Below are 18,352 nucleotides of genomic sequence, written 5' to 3'. Positions count from 1 at the left end.
TAAATTCAATAAGTAAAATTTATTGTAAGTATAGATCTATATTTTTAGTTTAAAACTTTCTCTTGTAAATTGGGGCGTTTTTGTTTCACTCTCTGCTTTTTTCTGATTAGAAAAATCTTGACATTGTTTGTTACATTACATTAAAAGATAAAACCGTTCTATTTATACCCTGATTATCAACTGGAGAGCCAAGCTTATATTTGACCTGCTCATTTTATTTTGAGGTTTAATATAAACCTTTACTCTTGTCCAAAACTGAAAGCTATTAAGTTTGGATTTAAAAGGGTTAATTTTTCTATTTAAAAAAAAAAGCAAATAAAAAAGGGTTCTAAATTTGATCAATGTTATGTATGTCTGTTTTTATATTTATTTATTAGATCTTCTGAATGAAAGAAAAGCCTTGGTATTATTTATTTTTTTCAATTCTAATCCTTTGTGAAGATATTTAGAGCTTTGAAGTCTCCACAAGGTTCAGTACCTCAAGTCTTAAAAAGCAACCTTGAAATGTTAAGTGACATAGCCATCTATGATCAGGCCATGCAGCCTCATGGTGAGTATCTTGACATTTTGTTTTATTCTTTTATATTAACTAAACATTCAAAATTGAAATGTTCATTTCTTGACTAAACAGATAAAGCATTTCAACTTGACTATCATTTCCAGGGGCGGACTGGCTATATGGGCATTCAGGCAAATGCCCGGTGGGCCAGTACCCAAATGGGCTGGTCGGGCCACAAAATAGTCGCATGGATGCCGTTATAGCACGCATCAAATTGTTAAAGCCTTATAAAAACTTTATAAAAAGGCCCTCTGAGCATTGTTTTAAAAAAAACAACTCCCCCACAGACTCTACAGTGTAGTACTATTTTAATGTAACACATTTTCCTAATATTGTGATAGCCTACATCCGTAGATATTGCTACTAGTAGGCTTCATCCTTTTAGGGCCTACACATTTAGCGATTAAAAAACAACATAAGGCATATATTTGTATAAAGATTTAGAGTTCACTGTATGCATGCATTTTGATACATTATCAAACTTAACATAATGACTTAGAGGACAGTTAGGTCTAGAATGGTATGCCCATCATATGATATACAAGTTATGGGCCGGATTGTATAGAAATGCCCGGGCCGATTTCGACACCCAGCCCACCCCTGATCGTTTCAGTTTTTTCCTTCATTTATTTTTCTCTAATTCCCCACTCCCTCTGTGTTGCTCACCTCTGATACCATTATCTGTCTTGCTATGATTAGATGATAACAATCCCTGTTCAGCCAACAATGGAGGCTGTCAGCAGCTTTGTTTTGCAAAACCCAACCAGACTGAACCAGAATGTGGTTGTGCTACTGGAACTTTGGGACCACAGAAGAAAACATGTGTTGGTAGGTTTCTCTGACTTTGTACAACTTTTTTGATAAATTTAACTCATGAGATCTAAGGGTTCATTACAGTATGTGAGAGGTTATAATGCTCATTACAATATTGATAAACCCTATATTTCTCACACTAGAATTAAGTTCTAAAAACTTTCATTTGATTCTCATTTAAAACTAGAGGGAGGAACAAAATATAATTTCAAACCCTCAGTTTGGTTAACATGGAAATGTTGGTAATGTTTTTAAGTGTTAAAATTATTATTTTTCTAGAGTTAGATGTTAGTTTCTTTCAATTTTGTTGTAGTTACTGGCATAATATATCATACTGCTTCTGTTTAGAGACTCTTTCTCATTTAGTACATTAGCTATTGTCTCAAATGTATCAATGTGAAAACCAGAACTATTGTAATATTTATAAGAATTCGCTAAATGTCACTATTTTAGAAAAACTCCTTATGTAAGACTTTTTGTAGTGTCTGAGCCAAAAGTCCTTGTGATCCTTGACTTAAGGAAATGATTTCTCTCAGTATCAAGGAATGAGATATTTCCTCTTCACCATCTCTTCACATCTAGTAGGCTCAAGAAAACACACCTCTTCGAAATGTCCAAAAAGGTTTGAGATAAATCCCTTTATGAACCTTTGACCTGGGAAAGGATTTATGCCATGGCCAAGATGAAGGATTGGTTCTTCACTGACCCTTCTGTCTAGAGGCCCCCATCAACTAGATGATCATTTAATCACATTCGTTAATGGGTCACAGTCCCTTGAGTTAATTCAATGTGTTCCCCCATTCCATGGAAGGCCAGAGTCCTAGCTTTATATTCCTATACAGTACCATCATATCCCATGGAGGAACCATCATCGTCTACATGGTGTCTGATGGGGAACGGTGCGATGGATTGGACATGGTTAGCACCAACAGTCTCCAACAATTGTATTGATAAATGTGTACAGGTCTATTTGATATGTTAGTCAAGGAGTATTGCTCACTATAAAACTAGTAGGCCTAAAACAATTGTCATATTGTGCATACAATGACTATTCCTAGTTTATAATAACTTGATTTGCATTTATTCTCTACAGCTCCATCTTCATTCCTCCTGTTTGCAGCTGAGACAGAAATCTATAGCTTGTCTCTAGACCCAGACTCTACATCTAACCCTATACCCACCATCTCAGATCTTCAGGTACAATGTGGTGTGTGTGTGAAATCGAATTGTCATTTTTGTTAATATTAAAAATGTCTAAAATATGATTGAATTTTTTGTATTTGTTAATTTAACTCTTTCTCTCCTAATTGACATTGCCAATGTTGATCTGAACCCATCAAACTAAATGGATTTTTGGATTTATAAACATTAATTTGTGCTGTGTAAAAAGAGCATGCATTCTCCTATAATTCAATTTCAAATATGACATTTTCTGATAACAAACAAAAATGTTATTGAAATTTACTCTGTTCAGGAATAGTGAAGTACAAATGAGCAAAATGAATAATACTATCAGAATGAGGAAAATAATTACGGAGAGAAAGAGTTAAATAAGTAATTAGCAATCAAAAATAAAAAAATATAAGAGTAAAACAGTTTATAATTCTTTTTGTTAACAAACAGATTGTACAAGATTTATATTGTAGAAGAGGCAGATATTGGTCAATAAGTTGTACTAGTATTTTTGAATGTATCGCAACACTTTTATATTTAAAAGTAAAAACTTTAGCATTTATTCAAACTCTTGATTTGCAGGGAGCTGTAGCGGTGGATTATGATGCTCATGAAAACTACATTTACTTCAGTCAAGTCAATTCCAAGAAAATTAGCCGAGTCAAAAAAGGCTCTACAGTGGTTGAAGACTTAATGTCACCCAGCATGAACACAAGTAGGTTATTTTATTCAAGGGCTTTAGAGCTTTATGGATTATTACTTTTATTTTATAATGTCTATTGCAGTGCTAGAGCTAAATCAAACTCTTGTTATATTATATTTGCCTTGGTAATTTTGGAGACAAACATTACTTGTTCATTTAATTATTTCTTTTAAAAGATTAATACAGGTATAAATTTTGTTTGACTTTATACTCAAATTATGTCATTTTTTTATGTGTTGAACATATATTTTTTAAGGTAATTATTCTTTTTTACAAACAAAAAAAAAAGTAAAACAAAGGAAGAAAAATTGGTAGAAAAATCATCACATTTAGTTTTGCACATCTACAAATATAAATAAAATGAACAGAGGCAAAATGCTTTGCAACGTTCAAAATTTCACAGTCTCAGTAAAGTTAATTTACTTTTAAATTATAACAAAATCAATAATTTAATTTTAGAATTAAATGATAAAAATAACTCTCATTCTTGACAGGATAAATCAGAAATTTTTTAGAGAAGTTTTGGCCAGTCTTTATGTCAATTAGTCTAACTGGTTTGCGTGAAAGAATCTTTGAAAAAAAAGTTTGAAACTCACTGCGACTTCTAGAAAGGTCTATTTAAACACACTAATAGAAACCAGTGCATGTATCATACCATTCAGTTAGTCATGCTCTATACATGTACTCATTTACTAATGTTCCTACTATTTAAAGTTCATGTAGTTTTTATTGTATTTATTACTGGGATTTCTAATTTGTTCCAACATTTTTACATTGCTCTGTGGATTGAGTTTAAAAGATAGACAATCAATATTTCTTTAGTAAAGAAGATTATTATGTCCTAGACAATCAATATTTCTTTAGTAAAGAGGATTATTCTTCCTAGGCGATCAATATTTCTTTAGTAAAGAAGATTATTATATCCTAGACAATCAATATTTCTTTAGTAAAGAGGATTATTATGTCCTAGGCAATCAATATTTCTTTAGTAAAGAGAATTATTATGTCCTAGGCGATCAATATTTCTTTAGTAAAGAGGATTATTATGTCCTAGGCAATCAATATTTCTTAAGTAAAGAAGATTATTATGTCCTAGACTATCAATACTTCTTTATTTCTGGTCCTTCCCTTAGCCATGTTGTAATTGTTCATATTAATTAGAGATTTGAAATCTACTTAATTATGGCTGATTCAGGTCACTCCTTTGTGGCAGTTGAGAAAAATTAATTTAAGTACATGATTAGTTAAGACTAAGACTAAGACTAAGACTGCTTTATTGATCCTTACGGAAATTTGTTGTGATTACAAGGACTCGTTTCTCATATAAAGACAACACAACAGAAAAATACACATAAATACAACAGACAACATAAAGAGTTCATTCAGCGACTACACACAGGTATCTTGGTGCATTTCATGTTCCCTGATCAATGAGTGGCGGTGATAGAGTCTGACCGAGTGAGGTACGAACGAGTTTTTGTACCGCTCCGTTCTTGTTTTGATTGACAGCAGTCGCCCACTTCGCGACGACCTGGCGTAGTTCTGATGGAGCGGGTGGCCGTTGTCTTCCAAGATTTTTTTGATTTTTCTTAGGCACGTTTGTTCAAAAAGTTCCTTTAAATGTGGTAATGTTGTGAGTGTAATTTTTGATGCTTTTTTAATGATGTTTTCTAGACGTTGCAACAGTTTAGATGAGGCGTTGCCTTGCCAACAACTTATTCCGTATGTTAGCAGATTTTGTACAGTCGCGCCGTAAAATGTCTCAAGGATCTTCTTATTTAATTTAAAACTGTTGAGTTTGTATAGAAAAAAGAGTCGCTGGGCTGTTTTCTTTGTCAGAGTTCCAAGGTGGTCTTCCCATGAAAGCTTGTTGTTGATGATAATGCCTAGATATTTATATGCCTTTACTTGTTCTATAGATGTAGTGTTTATTTGCAGTTCACGTATAGCTTGTTTTTTCTTTCTAAAATCTATTATAAGTTCTTTAGTTTTTGTTACATTCAGTTCTAGAAAGTTGTCGGTGCACCAGTTTGTAAACTCTTCTATCGAGCTTCGATACTGAGTTTCGTCTCCTGAAATAAGACCGACTATGGCAGTATCATCAGCGAATTTAATGAGTTTAACTGAGTCATAGATGCTTCTTATGTCATTAGTGTAAAGAGTGTATAGCACAGGAGAAAGTACACAACCTTGTGGAGCACCCGTACATAGTACTCGAGTTGACGATTTGGTGTTGTTGACTTTAACATACTGGGGCCGTTGGGTTAAAAAGTTTAGAACCCATGCTTGCAAGTAAGGGCTTACATTTAAGTTACTCAGTTTGTTTATCATTAGATGTGGCTGTATGGTATTGAAAGCCGAGGAGAAATCTACGAAGAGGACTCGTGCATATGTTTTGGGTATATCGAGATGCTTATAAAGCTGGTCCAAAAGCAATAGAATGGCATACTCAGTTCCTCTAGCTGCTTTGTATGCAAATTGGTGAGGGTCTAGGCTGTTATTGACTTTTGCTACAAGTTGTTTAAGAATATATTTTTCAAAACATTTCATAACAATAGGTGTTAGTGCTACTGGGCGGAAATCATTTAAGCAATCTATTTTTGGTTTCTTAGGCACTGGTATGATTTCTGAAGTTTTCCAGATGTTTGGAATTACGCACGTTTGCAATGACTGGTTAAAGATATGACAGAAGATAGAAGAAATTTGCTCCACACATAGCTTGATCAGCTTGCCACTAATTTTGTCCGGTCCACAAGCTTTTGTTACGTCTACTCTCTTAAATAACAATGTCACTTCATCCTCCGTTACAAAATTGACGTAGGGCTCTTGTTTTCCTTTGGACAGAGTGTTGAAAAGTTCTTTGTGTAGTTCAACAAAATCTTCTTTGTCAAAACGAGAATAGAAATAATTTAGTTCGTTGGCGAATTTCTCATCATCAGCCACTAAAATTTGTTTTCGTTTTGAGGCGCAGCCTGTTATTTTCTTTAATCCCTCCCAGCATTGTTTTGAGTTGTTCTTTGCAAAGAAATTCTCAATTTTTTCTTTGTATGTTTTTTTCCCTTCAATTATTGCTTTTCTCAGTTTATTTTTAGCATTTATAAACTCTTCGTTGCTAGCCTTATACTTTGTTTTCTTTTCGGTAATAAGGTGTTTGATTTTTTTGGTCATCCAGGGCTTATTGTTTCCATAGACTTGTATTGTTTTTGTTGGAATTGTTAACTCCTCGCAGAATGATAGATATGAGGTAACAGTTTCTGTTAGTTCGTTAATGTCTGGACAGTTCTCAATAAAGATTTCCCAGTTAGTTTTCTCAACTCAGGTTTGTTATTCAGTCAAGATTGTTTGTGTTTATATGTTTGAACTATTTTTTTTAGATTTTTTTCTCTCCCTGGTGGCTGCTATGATCTATAAGTCTTTTTACTGTTTGTCAGCAGAAGTGACCTTGCAGAGTGTGCTTTTGTTTTCCCAAGCTGTTTACTTTCTATGTTTGTTCATGTCATTCATCTGTTGTCTTTAATGAAATGGGGAAGAAAAAGGCTAGTGGAACATATAGATACGTTGTTAGCTACTACTTGTACTGGTGTGCTGTAGAGCTTTTTATGAATCTTACTTTGTCTCTTTTATTTCAAAAGTCTCTTATTTTTTATTTATTTATTTTTTCTCCCTTGATGAGAGTAAGTTTCCCTGCCAAGAAATAAATATTTATTATGCATTTTTACTATTAAAACTGAACCTTGTGAGGAATAGGGGGAAGTACAGTCAGGTTGAAAAGTTCTGTATCAAGAATTTATATATCCAATGTTAAAAATGTCATGATTGGAGAACTTAGTACATTTTAGCACATGTTAATATTTTTTTTTTTCGTTGTTTGTTTGGTTTACTTAGATTTAGTGGTAACAATCTGAAATTGTGAAAATTATCAATCACAGCAAAATGTTTAAATTTGGAAAAATATTGGGGATATACTAGTTTTGTGTAAAAATGTAAAATTAAAGGTCAACAATAAACACATGCAAATGTACTTATTTAATGATCTGTGTTTGGTGTTTAACTTCCAACAGCTTAGACTTCTCAGAATTACTTAATTAAACTTTTTAATTCTACAATAATGTTAACATTTTTAAACGAGTTCATTGTCTGGCCAGTTTTTAATGTTATAATAAATACATGAAAAAAATCAGAGTAAACATAATGAACATTTCTGCATCAGTTTGTAATTGTATTATTGATGAAGTCCTATATTCTGCTTTGTTTTTCTATTCCAGCTCCTGGCTATGTCCATGATGTTACTTCTGTTGAGGGGATAGCATTCGATTGGGTTGGTAAGAAACTTTACTGGGCTGATTTATTCCGAAACAAAATCTACAGCATTAATGTCAACCTGACTTATAAAGTTGTCATAGCAACAGTACAGAGCCCAAGAGCACTTGCCATAGACCCATGCAAAGGGTAGGTCCTAAAAACTGCATAATAGATTTTTGCTAAGGCTTGAAGTTTGGCCTATTGCTTATCTCCTGATTCTGTTAAGATCTTGTTAGAGGCCCAATGTTTGTAAGATTTCAGTTTTGATTTCTTAACATAGTGATTGGGTTTATTTCTTTCTTTTATCATCGTCAACTGCAACAGGCAGTTTAGACAATATTTGAGATCAATCTTACAACACTACAGGCAATATTGAGATATATAGACATACACATATATAGATAATATTTCAGATCAATCTTACAACACTACAGGCAATATTGAGATATATAGACATACACTTATATAGATAATATTTCAGATCAATCTTACAACACTACAGGCAATATTGAGATATATAGACATTCACATATATAAATAATATTTCCGATCAATCTTATTTTACAAACAAAAACCAATGAACATGATATTTTATTTACCAATGAGTTTGAATAAGTATTAGTGTCTTGTGTATTAAAGGATAATTAAATAGATAAATAATTCTTTTATATGTTGTTTTTACCTTTTTTATAAATAAAAAAAAAATTGATAAGTATAATATTGCTTCTTTGTGTAAATTTACCTATCTTATAAATTACAAATGATCCTTCAAAAGAGAAGATAATTATGTCCTATGTCTATCCATGTGTTAATCTAATTTTGCATATTAATTAGTCATTGGTTTATCTGGCTGATTCAGGCAAACCATTCCATGCTCTAATGGCCCTAAAGAAAAAAGAGCATTTGTATGAATGTTTCCTATCATATTAAAATAGGATGATGCTATGATCTTTGTGTCTAAGCATTTTATTAGGTTTTGATTTGTATTCGTAAGTTATGGACTTATGGATCAGAGTTAAAACTTTTTTTTTAAATCATTTGAATGTGCCTTATTTTTTGTATACAGATTCATCTATTGGTCAGACTGGGGTGTCACTCCTAAAATAGAACGAGCCACAATGGCAGGTAATCAAAGGCAGGCTATTGTATCAACTGACCTTGGCTGGCCTAATGGACTGACAATAGATTATGAAGAGGAGAAAATTTATTGGGCAGATGCACAAAAGTGAGTTTTCATCTCTTTAAAAGGCTTCTTAATTATCTTATCATATAAATTGTAGAGACACTTTCAAAGAAGTCCTACACCTTTCCATATAATTTAATATAGCATGTTAATTAAAAACTGGCTGATTCAGACAACCTGTTTCATGCTTTAATGGCACTATGGAAGAAAGAGCACTCATGAAACCTATAATTTTATTTTAGAAAATAATTTTTAAAATGCTTTTAGGACTTTGTTACTTAGAATGCAGTATTTCACAAAGCCCCTCCCCCCTTCCACCTTCTTTATGGACTTTAGCTGTAACAGCAGTTCATAGCTGGCTCTTAATAGCCAAGTCAAATTCTGGTGTCTTTTTTTTTTCTATGGACAACAATGTTGTATTTTAGAATTATTTTGTCTGCACCTGCTAATTATTATGAAATTATTGAACTTTTCTGACACTTAACAGAAAGGGATATCCTTCTTCATAAGATCACTTTGTTTGAACAGAGTTTTCTGTAGCAAATATCACTCATATAATACTGTCCATTGCAGTTAGAATAAGTTTTGAAGGGTTGTAAGGGGGCAAGTTAGTAAGAGTACTGAGATAATGGTTCATTCTCAACTAGAAAGTAGAACATACATTAAAGCAGTTGAAAAGATGCATTTCTATGATGGTTTAATTGTTTATCCATTTAGACTTTATGACATACATTAAATTTTTTAAAAATTGGTCCCTTAATAATTCTGGTCTATGAATTGAATGTATGTTTTATTTTCTGTCACTTAACAGAGATAGAATAGAGAGAGCAAACTTGGATGGTAACTACAGAGAGGTCATTGTAGAGACCACAGTCCACCCTTTCTCTTTGACTGTGCATGGGTTCTACATTTACTGGTCAGATTGGACACTAAGAGGTATCTACAGAGCTGAGAAGCACACTGGGGCTAATATGAAAATGTTGGTGCAAGGTTTGTCTACAAGGCCCATGGGTGTGGCAGTTTACTCACAGGAAAAACAAAAATGTAAATGTTACTGCCTTTCCTCTATTCATTCATATTTGTGTGGAAATTTGTGTTGACAATTTATTTTTGTCTTGACTTTGTATTACAATTCATATCTGTGTTGACCTTGTGTTCATTCATATCTGTGTTGACCTTCATATTTGTGTTGACTTTGTGTTACAATTCATATCTGTGTTGTAAATTTAAAAAAAATAAGTATGTTTTATTTTTTTGACAATTGACTAGATCTACACTGAATTTTATAAACTATTTTAGTGCCTAGCATGAAACAAGTCGTGTCATTATTTCTTATAGTCTGTTTCTCATTTCACACAGGCAACAACAATCCTTGTACTGTGTTTAATGGAGGTTGTAGTCATAGCTGTCATCCTGGTCCTGATGGTTCTGTGGATTGTGCTTGTGTTGAAGGAACTGGACAAGTCATTGGCAATAATGGCAAGGTATAGTCTACAGCTAATGGCACATCAGCACTATTTAGACCAGGTTGCTTGCAAGAAGACCTGTGCCCTATTGCAAAGAAATTGAAAAACTAAATATAGAAAATATTTTTATGCAGGAGATGCATTTACATTTTTTAAATTGGTTTCCATAATTCCAACATCTTCTCTATTTAAAAATAAAAAATTAGCTGTTGTAATCACTTTTTATTCATATTATTTATTTGGTTTATTTTTAGGTGTCATCTAACATAAACAACTGCCACAATGCCTAATATCAATAACATGTCACTAACCCTATTCCCCCCACTGTTTGATGATTTTTCTGCTTTGTTAAATGACTGGGCAGTATTGGTCACTTTAAGGTCCAACTACTTTAAAAAAAATCATTTTAGGTGTGTGTGCCAGCCAATAACACCTGTACATCTGACCAATTTGTATGTCAAAATGGCCGCTGCCTCAGGGAGAGATGGGTATGTGATCTTGATAATGACTGCGGAGATGGATCAGATGAAGAGCCTAACTTGTGTGGTAAGTATATATTTCATTATTTTGGCAAGAAATACTAGTTAGGTTGTTTTTTTGTTTAAACACTTTTAGCTTATCACTTAATTAAGTTTCTGTATGTCATTAAACTTTATTAAAACATTCATATGTACTCAACATTGTGTAAATGGTTATGTTTAAAATAAATTCTAGTAACTATTTTATCCACCTAAACTTTAAACTTTAAGGATGGATTTTAAAAATGTCTACTCTACTCTCATGCACTTAAATAATAAAAAGCTATTTTGCTTCAATGTTTTTTTTTGCAATTTGAATGTTATCTGAGCATTAAAAATAAAAATAAACTTCACTAAATCCTAAATGCTGCTGGTTAAACCATTGGCAAAAAACAAACCCCATTTGGACAGCTGTTTGAGACAAACATCCATAAAAAAGCTAAAAAGATTCTAGAAATAAAAAATCACCTTTTGGGTCAGGATTTTGTGATTTTACCATCAAGATACAAGACACCGATAGCAAAGACAAACAGACACAAAAACTCTTTTGTTCCCCTGGCAAATCAAATTATTAAATAGAAACAATCTGATATAAACTTTTCACATGTAAATTATCAGTGAGTCATGTGTGAATGTACATTTTGTTTTATTATAGTTACAATGTTTTGTTTGGTGTAATGCACAAATTGTAAGACAAATTATCTTATGGACAATAAAGATTATTATTATTATTATTATTATCTAATTTATGTATAAAACTGATGAATTATTTGTTTACATTTCATTTCAGCTTTACACACCTGTGATCCAAAGTACTTTAGCTGTAGGAATGGAAGGTGTATTCCACTAAGGTACAGGTGTGACTTTGACAATGACTGCAGGGATAACTCTGATGAGGAGGCTTGTGGTTAGCGTCTTGAATTCTTTAGGTTGCAAATCAAAATTTAATGTTCAACTTTGATTCAGATTTTCCTTTGTACATCATTTAACATTTTTTTCAGAAATATTTGTTTAATTATTTTTTTGTACAGACTATCCTACTTGTGGACCTAACCAGTTTACCTGCAACAACTTCAGATGTATAGATGCTGCTCAAAGATGTAATGGCATTGACAATTGTAGAGACGGGAACCGAACTGATGAAGTTAATTGTCGTAAGTTGAAATGGCAGATTATTCTCACAATTAGATGTTTGTATCAAATCATGTCAACAAAAAAATAACCTTTAGGTGTTACTGTTTTGTGAGCAGCTCCAAGAACTTGTCCACCAAATCAAGTCAAGTGTCCTACTACCAACATTTGTATCATCAGACGTTACATGTGTGATGGGGACAATGATTGTGGAGATAACAGTGATGAGAATCCTTTCTTTTGTCATCTTGTTTCTTGTGCACCTGGTAAGTCACCAATCATTGCATCTAATTAGGTCATCTACATACCTATAAGCTAGTTGTTTCTTTTAGGAATTGTGTACTTTTGACAAATATTTCCAGGAAAATAAATTACAATTTTTCTAATCTAAGTTTTGTAAAAGTTCACTCCCAAATTTAATGTTTCTCAAAATCCTAATTTTCTATCTACATCTTCTATATAAGGAATAAATGTTATTGGAATATGCTTACTGAATTCATTGGATATTTTCTCAAGCATTAGAAAATAAAAATGCTGTTCACTAGTGCATCACTATTTATCCCAAGGAATTAACTCTAGCACTACTGAATGTTCCTCAGGAGACTTCCAGTGCTCAGTGAGTCACAAGTGTATACCAGGCAGCTGGCAGTGTGATGGGGATGATGACTGTGGCTCAGGAGAAGATGAATCTCCTACTACTTGCTGTATGTCTGTCATAGTTTACAACATTTTTTGATGCTTGATTTCATTTGAAAACAAGGTTTTTATGTCTTACTCATGGAAATGATTAAATAGGGGCTGTGGGGGAAGAATGCTAATATACAGAGATTTAAATTTTTACACAATTGACTGATGTTTCTGTGTTCAAAAGGTCTAGTATCTGTTGGGTTAGGCTGAGGTATTTGATCATTGTCCAGGCCACACAATATTTCCTTTTTTGCAAAAAAATATAAATGGATACACTCTATTCCAACTGTTTAGCAGATCTAATTTCTAATATTGCGAATGGAAATAAAAAAAAAAACACTTTTAAGTACAAAATAAATATTGTGCAAGTAGTCTTACTTTTTCCTCCTATTCTCTTTTGAGCAGCCAGTTTCAATCGCACTTGTCAGACCAACCAGTTTGCTTGTAACAACAACAGATGTGTGTCACAGAGATGGGTGTGTGATGGTGAGGATGACTGCGGGGACAACTCTGATGAGTCTGCTGACAGGAATTGCAGTAAGTCTTTATTACATTTTTAGCAGTTTCAGTGACACATATTGTGACTTTGTTTCTGGTGTTTATGTGATAAAAATGGAATCTATATGGAACTTTTGTTTTAAAACTTTTGTGAAATAATTTTGAATTTCAAAATATTTTGCTTTTTCTTTCACAAGATGAACGTACTTGCCCTCCAGACACTTTTACGTGCGAGTCCAACAAACAGCAAGGCTCATATCCCTGCATTCCACTTTCAAGAGTCTGTGACGGTGTTAAGAATTGTCGCAATGGAGAGGATGAGATGCAGACGTGTCCTCCAAGGACTTGTATGCCACATGAATTCCAAGTACGTTTTATTAACACAGCTTCATTCCTTCCTTATCATTCAACTGTTCAGTTTTAGCCTAATTGCAGTGTATATAGGCCTTGTCAATATTGTGAAATAATGCTGGAACCTTTTCCTTTCATGTTCAGATTTTGATTAGGTAAATTATGTATTTTACATAGAGCTGCTGCTTTGTATTGATGCAATAAGGTCTACATTATTAATATAATAACATCAACTGTACTGATTCAAATATGTTTGTCAACATGCTTGTGACACTGAATGAGTACTGGTACAATGTGTTTCTTTCAGTGCACCAATGGTATCTGTATATCAGCCAGGTTTAAATGTGACCATGATGATGACTGTGGGGACGCTTCTGATGAGCCAACTGATTGCAGTGAGTTTTTTTTTATTTTCTAAAATAATTTGCTCATTCTTTGTGCTTCCTAATTCTAATTCCTAATTCTAATCCTAATTCCTAAGTTTCCTAATTCTTTTGAAAGGATTATATTTTTTCAGTGATCTGCCTATAGCATTTAAATATATTTTAAACTTTGATAAATCTAAATTCAAATATTATTTGCAATTAATTCAATCTCCCCCCGCCCCTATCTCCACACAAAAAAGTATAATGTGTGTGTCAGTAGTTCGTAACTAAATCTGTAAAATCAGTTTTTCTCACATGTTCACCAAATATCTGGCACTTGAAACTATAGTAGATTACTTTTTTACTTTCACTTTTTTATATGTAGCAGAGAATGTATTTCTAGATGTGAGGCCCGACTTAGTGTGAGACCTTGGTATTGTAGTGTTGGTTTCTTTGCATCAATCTGTATACCTCTTGCCTAGTAACCTAAACAACTGTTAGTTTTAAGTGCTCAGGATAGGTTAATTGGTTGTTCATCTCCATTGTATTTTAAAAAAATTGTTGCTATACTATAATTGTTTTTTTTTCTTCATATTTTCATGTCCGCCCAGATTACCACAGCTGTAGCAGTGAGCAGTATACATGTGACAACAAACGTTGTGTTCCTAAAACCTGGAGCTGTGATGGGGACAATGATTGTGGGGATGGATCTGATGAGAAGGAATCAATTTGTTGTAAGTACATTTGATACACCTCTCCCCCTCTCTTATAGTGATATTTACTCCTTTTCTATCTACTTTATTTTTAGTCTGAATTGACAAAAACTATTTGTGGTGTTAGTAGAAAATATTGTTAACAAAAAAGATTATTCTTCAAAAAAAAAAAATTTTGTTTGTAGGAAAATAAATTCATTTTCATATTTTATCCAAATTGTTTTTCTTTGTCAACATTATGATGTTTTTTTTTTCTTCATTGATTGGGATGTTTGAACAGTGACTCCAGAGCCCACATGTCCTGGGAACAAGTTCCGCTGCACTAATGGTCAGTGCATAGCTTCAGAGTTGGTGTGTAACAAGAATCCAGACTGCAGTGATGAATCAGATGAACAGTATTGTAGTAAGCTCATTGGAATGATTTTTGTGTTGAATGAGTTTCAAAAATTATTTGAAACAAAAATGTTCCTTATTAATAATTTAACTTTGCTTATTGTTTCTTTTATCTAACTTTTAGATAATTATTACAATTTGAAATAAATTTGACATGTGATGTAAATACATTTTCAATGTATTGTGATGTGACAATGCTATATGTAATTGGATGTGTCAGCAAGTAAAGTGTGATGTTGCTATATCCCCAGACGTTGATGAGTGCCAGAGCACTAGAGTCAACCAGTGCCAACATAAGTGTATCAATACCATCACCAGTTACAAGTGTGAATGTAACCCTGGCTACCAGCTCATGTCTGATAGAAAAGGATGTCGAGGTAAGTCAGGCTATTCCTAACGGAAATTCTTTTATTTCATGTCTGACTGTAAGAGATATTTATGTAATTAATCAATCAGAGGACTTTTCCCAACTCTAATGTATAACTGACGTTAACTGGAGAAAGTAAAGGCTGTATGGTTGTTGTGCTGGCCTTATAACAGCCTTGTTAACCGTGGACCCCTTTAATCAAAACTCGACAAGTACCCCCAAGTAAAAAAGCTACATAAATGCTAAGTTTCAAATGTAAAAAAAAACCATTGTGTTGAAAGAGAGTTTATTGAGATTATAACTTTTTAAAAAAAATAAAATTAAAAAAAATTAGATGAGGTTGATGAGATTTTAATAGTGTATTTATGCCTGGCTCAATGTTTGTAAGTAGCAACTGCAAATTTCAACAAAGCACACATTTCTTTTATTTGTGAGACTCATGGTTGCAATGCATCCACGTAGTACCAAATAAGAAGGTGTGAAAGCAGTCAACAATTTTTGTACAAAACCCATATAACTGAAATCTGTTTTTAAAACCAGAATTAGTGGTATCCTTGTTTAGACATTGATTCATCTGTGATTGGGATCTTAGTTTGTTCACATGCTAAGGATTCAATACCCAGTTGGGAATATCCAAGTGAAGAATTCTTTCTTCACAAAATACTTCATGGAACATATCTAGTGGTACACATTTCCAGACTTGATGTGGCTCAAAGTCTTGTAGCTAATTCTTCTCCTACAGTAGTCTTATAACTTATGATCCTGTGTGCTTGTGTTTCAGACATTGATGAGTGTGTGGAGGTGGTGGGGGCCTGCTCTCAAGAATGTGAGAACACTGAGGGCAGCTATATCTGCAAGTGCTCCGATGGCTACCAGAAAATGGAAGATGGAAAGACCTGTAAGAAAACAGACTGTAAGTAACTCTTATGTTTGAAAAGTTAGTGAGTGTAACTTTCTTTTATTGGAGGAGGTTTTAACCTTAAAACCTCTTGTTTACGCTTATGTAATTTGTTGATGGTAGTTTTACTTTAGTTTTTTATTCTTTGAGACATTTTAACCTCAAATGTCTCTTGGCTATGCTCATGGAATGTTGTGGTTGTGTTAGCCACTGCAGTTGCTGAGATATCTTGATGCATAAATGAATGTATCAATCAATCAGTGAGATGTATTTTATGAATATATATAAAATTATATAAGCCACTGCTAAGTAAGATTTGGTCATATTGTTTTCAAGTGTTTTATCATTTGTGCAGATATCACACCTTGGCTTATCTTTACCAACCGCTACTACTTGCGGGAAATCTCCACAGAGGGAGACAACCACAGACGAATTGCCCAGGGATTTGAGAACATTGTCTCTCTTGACTTTGACATTGCTAATGACCTCATCTATTTCACTGATGTTAAGCAGCACAAGATTTACAGCATTTTTGTCAATGGCACTGACCAAAAAGTTATCATCAAGGACAATGTGCCCAGTGTGGAGGGCATATCAGTAGACTGGATAGGAAGGTAATCTGAAGTTGTACAAGTGTCCTCAGGAATGGGTTTAAAGTTTGAATGACACTTAAAAAGAGCAGATGGAAGGCAATAAACAAATATATGTGTGTAACAGTGAACCTCAATGTTAAAAGTGCACATATCCTTAAAATGTTGAACCTAGAAACTGATTTCTATTATTCATCTACACTTAAAGTCCTGTAGAAATAAACAAGTAAAATCTCTACCTATTGAATTTTCAATCCAACAAATGCACAGTTCTATAAAATCAAGGATCATGCTGTTGTCTTGTTTTCCTATCAGCTCCATGAAAATGTATCCCAGTCAAAAGTATTATCAATGCCATTAAAACACAGGGCTAAGAGTTGTGCTACAGTTAAATGTAGACACGGCTGTTGTTTTTCTAAGCTATTTAAAGTTTATCTCAGTAAATAGAATAACAAGTTTAGATAGATCTAGATCTTTATTCTTATCTTTCCTGCTGTTATAACCAGCTGTTGTGTGGGATGTTTGGGTTAATAATAGAAGCGACAAAAAATAAATATAAATTTTAATTTCTTTAATGAACATTTCAAGTCATCAATGCATTAATGAATTAAACATAAAAAATAAATATAAATAAATAGTGTTACTTGTTCATGTTCCTATAAACAGTTTTGTTTGATTGATATGTACATGTTTGTTTGTTTGTTTGTTTTCTTTTTTTTTTTAAACAAAATTCTTGGACTCCTGCCATTCTTGAATTTAAAAAGGAAACAAATTTCCCTAGACCTTGAAACATTTTTTGACATAAGCTAAGCTGCAATTACATAACCTAAACTGTCCAAGCATAAGATTTAAAATGCTTAAAAATGTGAATTGTGCATTTTTATGTACCTCATTCTTTGTTTTTTCTATATTTTTTTCTACTCTAGGAAACTGTACTGGGTAGATGGACGTCGATCTACTATTGGTGTCTCAGAGATGAATGGCACTAGTCAACTTACTCTTCTAAAGGAAGGAATTAGACGACCACGGGCTATCTCTGTCCATCCATTCAAAGGGTAAAAAAAACACGGACATAACATAATACTATTCATCCAGTTTAATCAAACCTAAAACAATTTATGCACTTGTGTATGTGTCTACATAATTAGGCTATAATTAAAAAAACAGCAATGGAAAAGTGGTTTGAGTGCTGGAACAAGTAACAAAAAAGCCAGTGGAGTCTGGGAGCTCATGAGGTGCCTTGACCGCACTTCCCCGTGGTGGAGGCTGTTAAGGCCTGAGCAAACTATTTTAGCACAGTACAGGACAGGCCTGTTGGCTCATATTTCTCATGGCTATGGTCAAATTTTTATTCACAGTGCCCCCGCTGCTGGAAAGAAGAGGAAACCATGTCTCATATTCTTTTTGACTGCCCCAGACTTGCTAATCTCCATCTTGACAGCTCTGGGAAACCAAAAATTCTTGACTTTTTTGGTGACATGTATACACTAAGTAAGACAGCAGAGTTTATATCCAGGGCTCTTGCAAGAGAGGGTTTGAGCCTCTCAAGCCCTCACTCAAATGGAGTTATATGATGATGTGTCTAGATTAATAATATGTCCAGAGGAAAAATAATTTTGATGAAAGGAAGAAATAAATGTTA

The 18,352-nt window shown here is 33.3% G+C and overlaps 1 protein-coding gene across 1 annotated transcript in view; it reads left to right on the top strand.

Moving 5' to 3' along the window:
• The window catches only part of LOC106063406 (low-density lipoprotein receptor-related protein 2-like), a 115,256-nt gene that overhangs the window by 69,684 nt on the left and 27,220 nt on the right, over positions 1-18,352 (top strand). Inside the window, exons 43-64 of the mRNA XM_013221758.2 lie at positions 442-550; positions 1,259-1,387; positions 2,466-2,569; positions 3,128-3,260; positions 7,514-7,697; positions 8,617-8,775; positions 9,545-9,777; positions 10,093-10,217; positions 10,610-10,745; positions 11,508-11,624; positions 11,749-11,871; positions 11,968-12,114; positions 12,448-12,552; positions 12,941-13,072; positions 13,231-13,400; positions 13,692-13,779; positions 14,361-14,483; positions 14,743-14,865; positions 15,107-15,232; positions 16,004-16,135; positions 16,476-16,734; positions 17,637-17,765. Coding sequence (XP_013077212.2) covers positions 442-550; positions 1,259-1,387; positions 2,466-2,569; positions 3,128-3,260; positions 7,514-7,697; positions 8,617-8,775; positions 9,545-9,777; positions 10,093-10,217; positions 10,610-10,745; positions 11,508-11,624; positions 11,749-11,871; positions 11,968-12,114; positions 12,448-12,552; positions 12,941-13,072; positions 13,231-13,400; positions 13,692-13,779; positions 14,361-14,483; positions 14,743-14,865; positions 15,107-15,232; positions 16,004-16,135; positions 16,476-16,734; positions 17,637-17,765 — 3,086 coding nt within the window. The remainder of the gene's footprint in view (positions 1-441; positions 551-1,258; positions 1,388-2,465; positions 2,570-3,127; positions 3,261-7,513; positions 7,698-8,616; positions 8,776-9,544; positions 9,778-10,092; positions 10,218-10,609; positions 10,746-11,507; positions 11,625-11,748; positions 11,872-11,967; positions 12,115-12,447; positions 12,553-12,940; positions 13,073-13,230; positions 13,401-13,691; positions 13,780-14,360; positions 14,484-14,742; positions 14,866-15,106; positions 15,233-16,003; positions 16,136-16,475; positions 16,735-17,636; positions 17,766-18,352) is intronic.

This window comes from Biomphalaria glabrata, chromosome 16 (assembly GCF_947242115.1).
Source record: "Biomphalaria glabrata chromosome 16, xgBioGlab47.1, whole genome shotgun sequence".
Lineage (NCBI taxonomy): Eukaryota > Metazoa > Mollusca > Gastropoda > Planorbidae > Biomphalaria > Biomphalaria glabrata.
The sequence above is the reverse complement of the archived record's forward strand: the minus strand, read 5'-3'. Positions and strand labels throughout refer to the sequence as shown.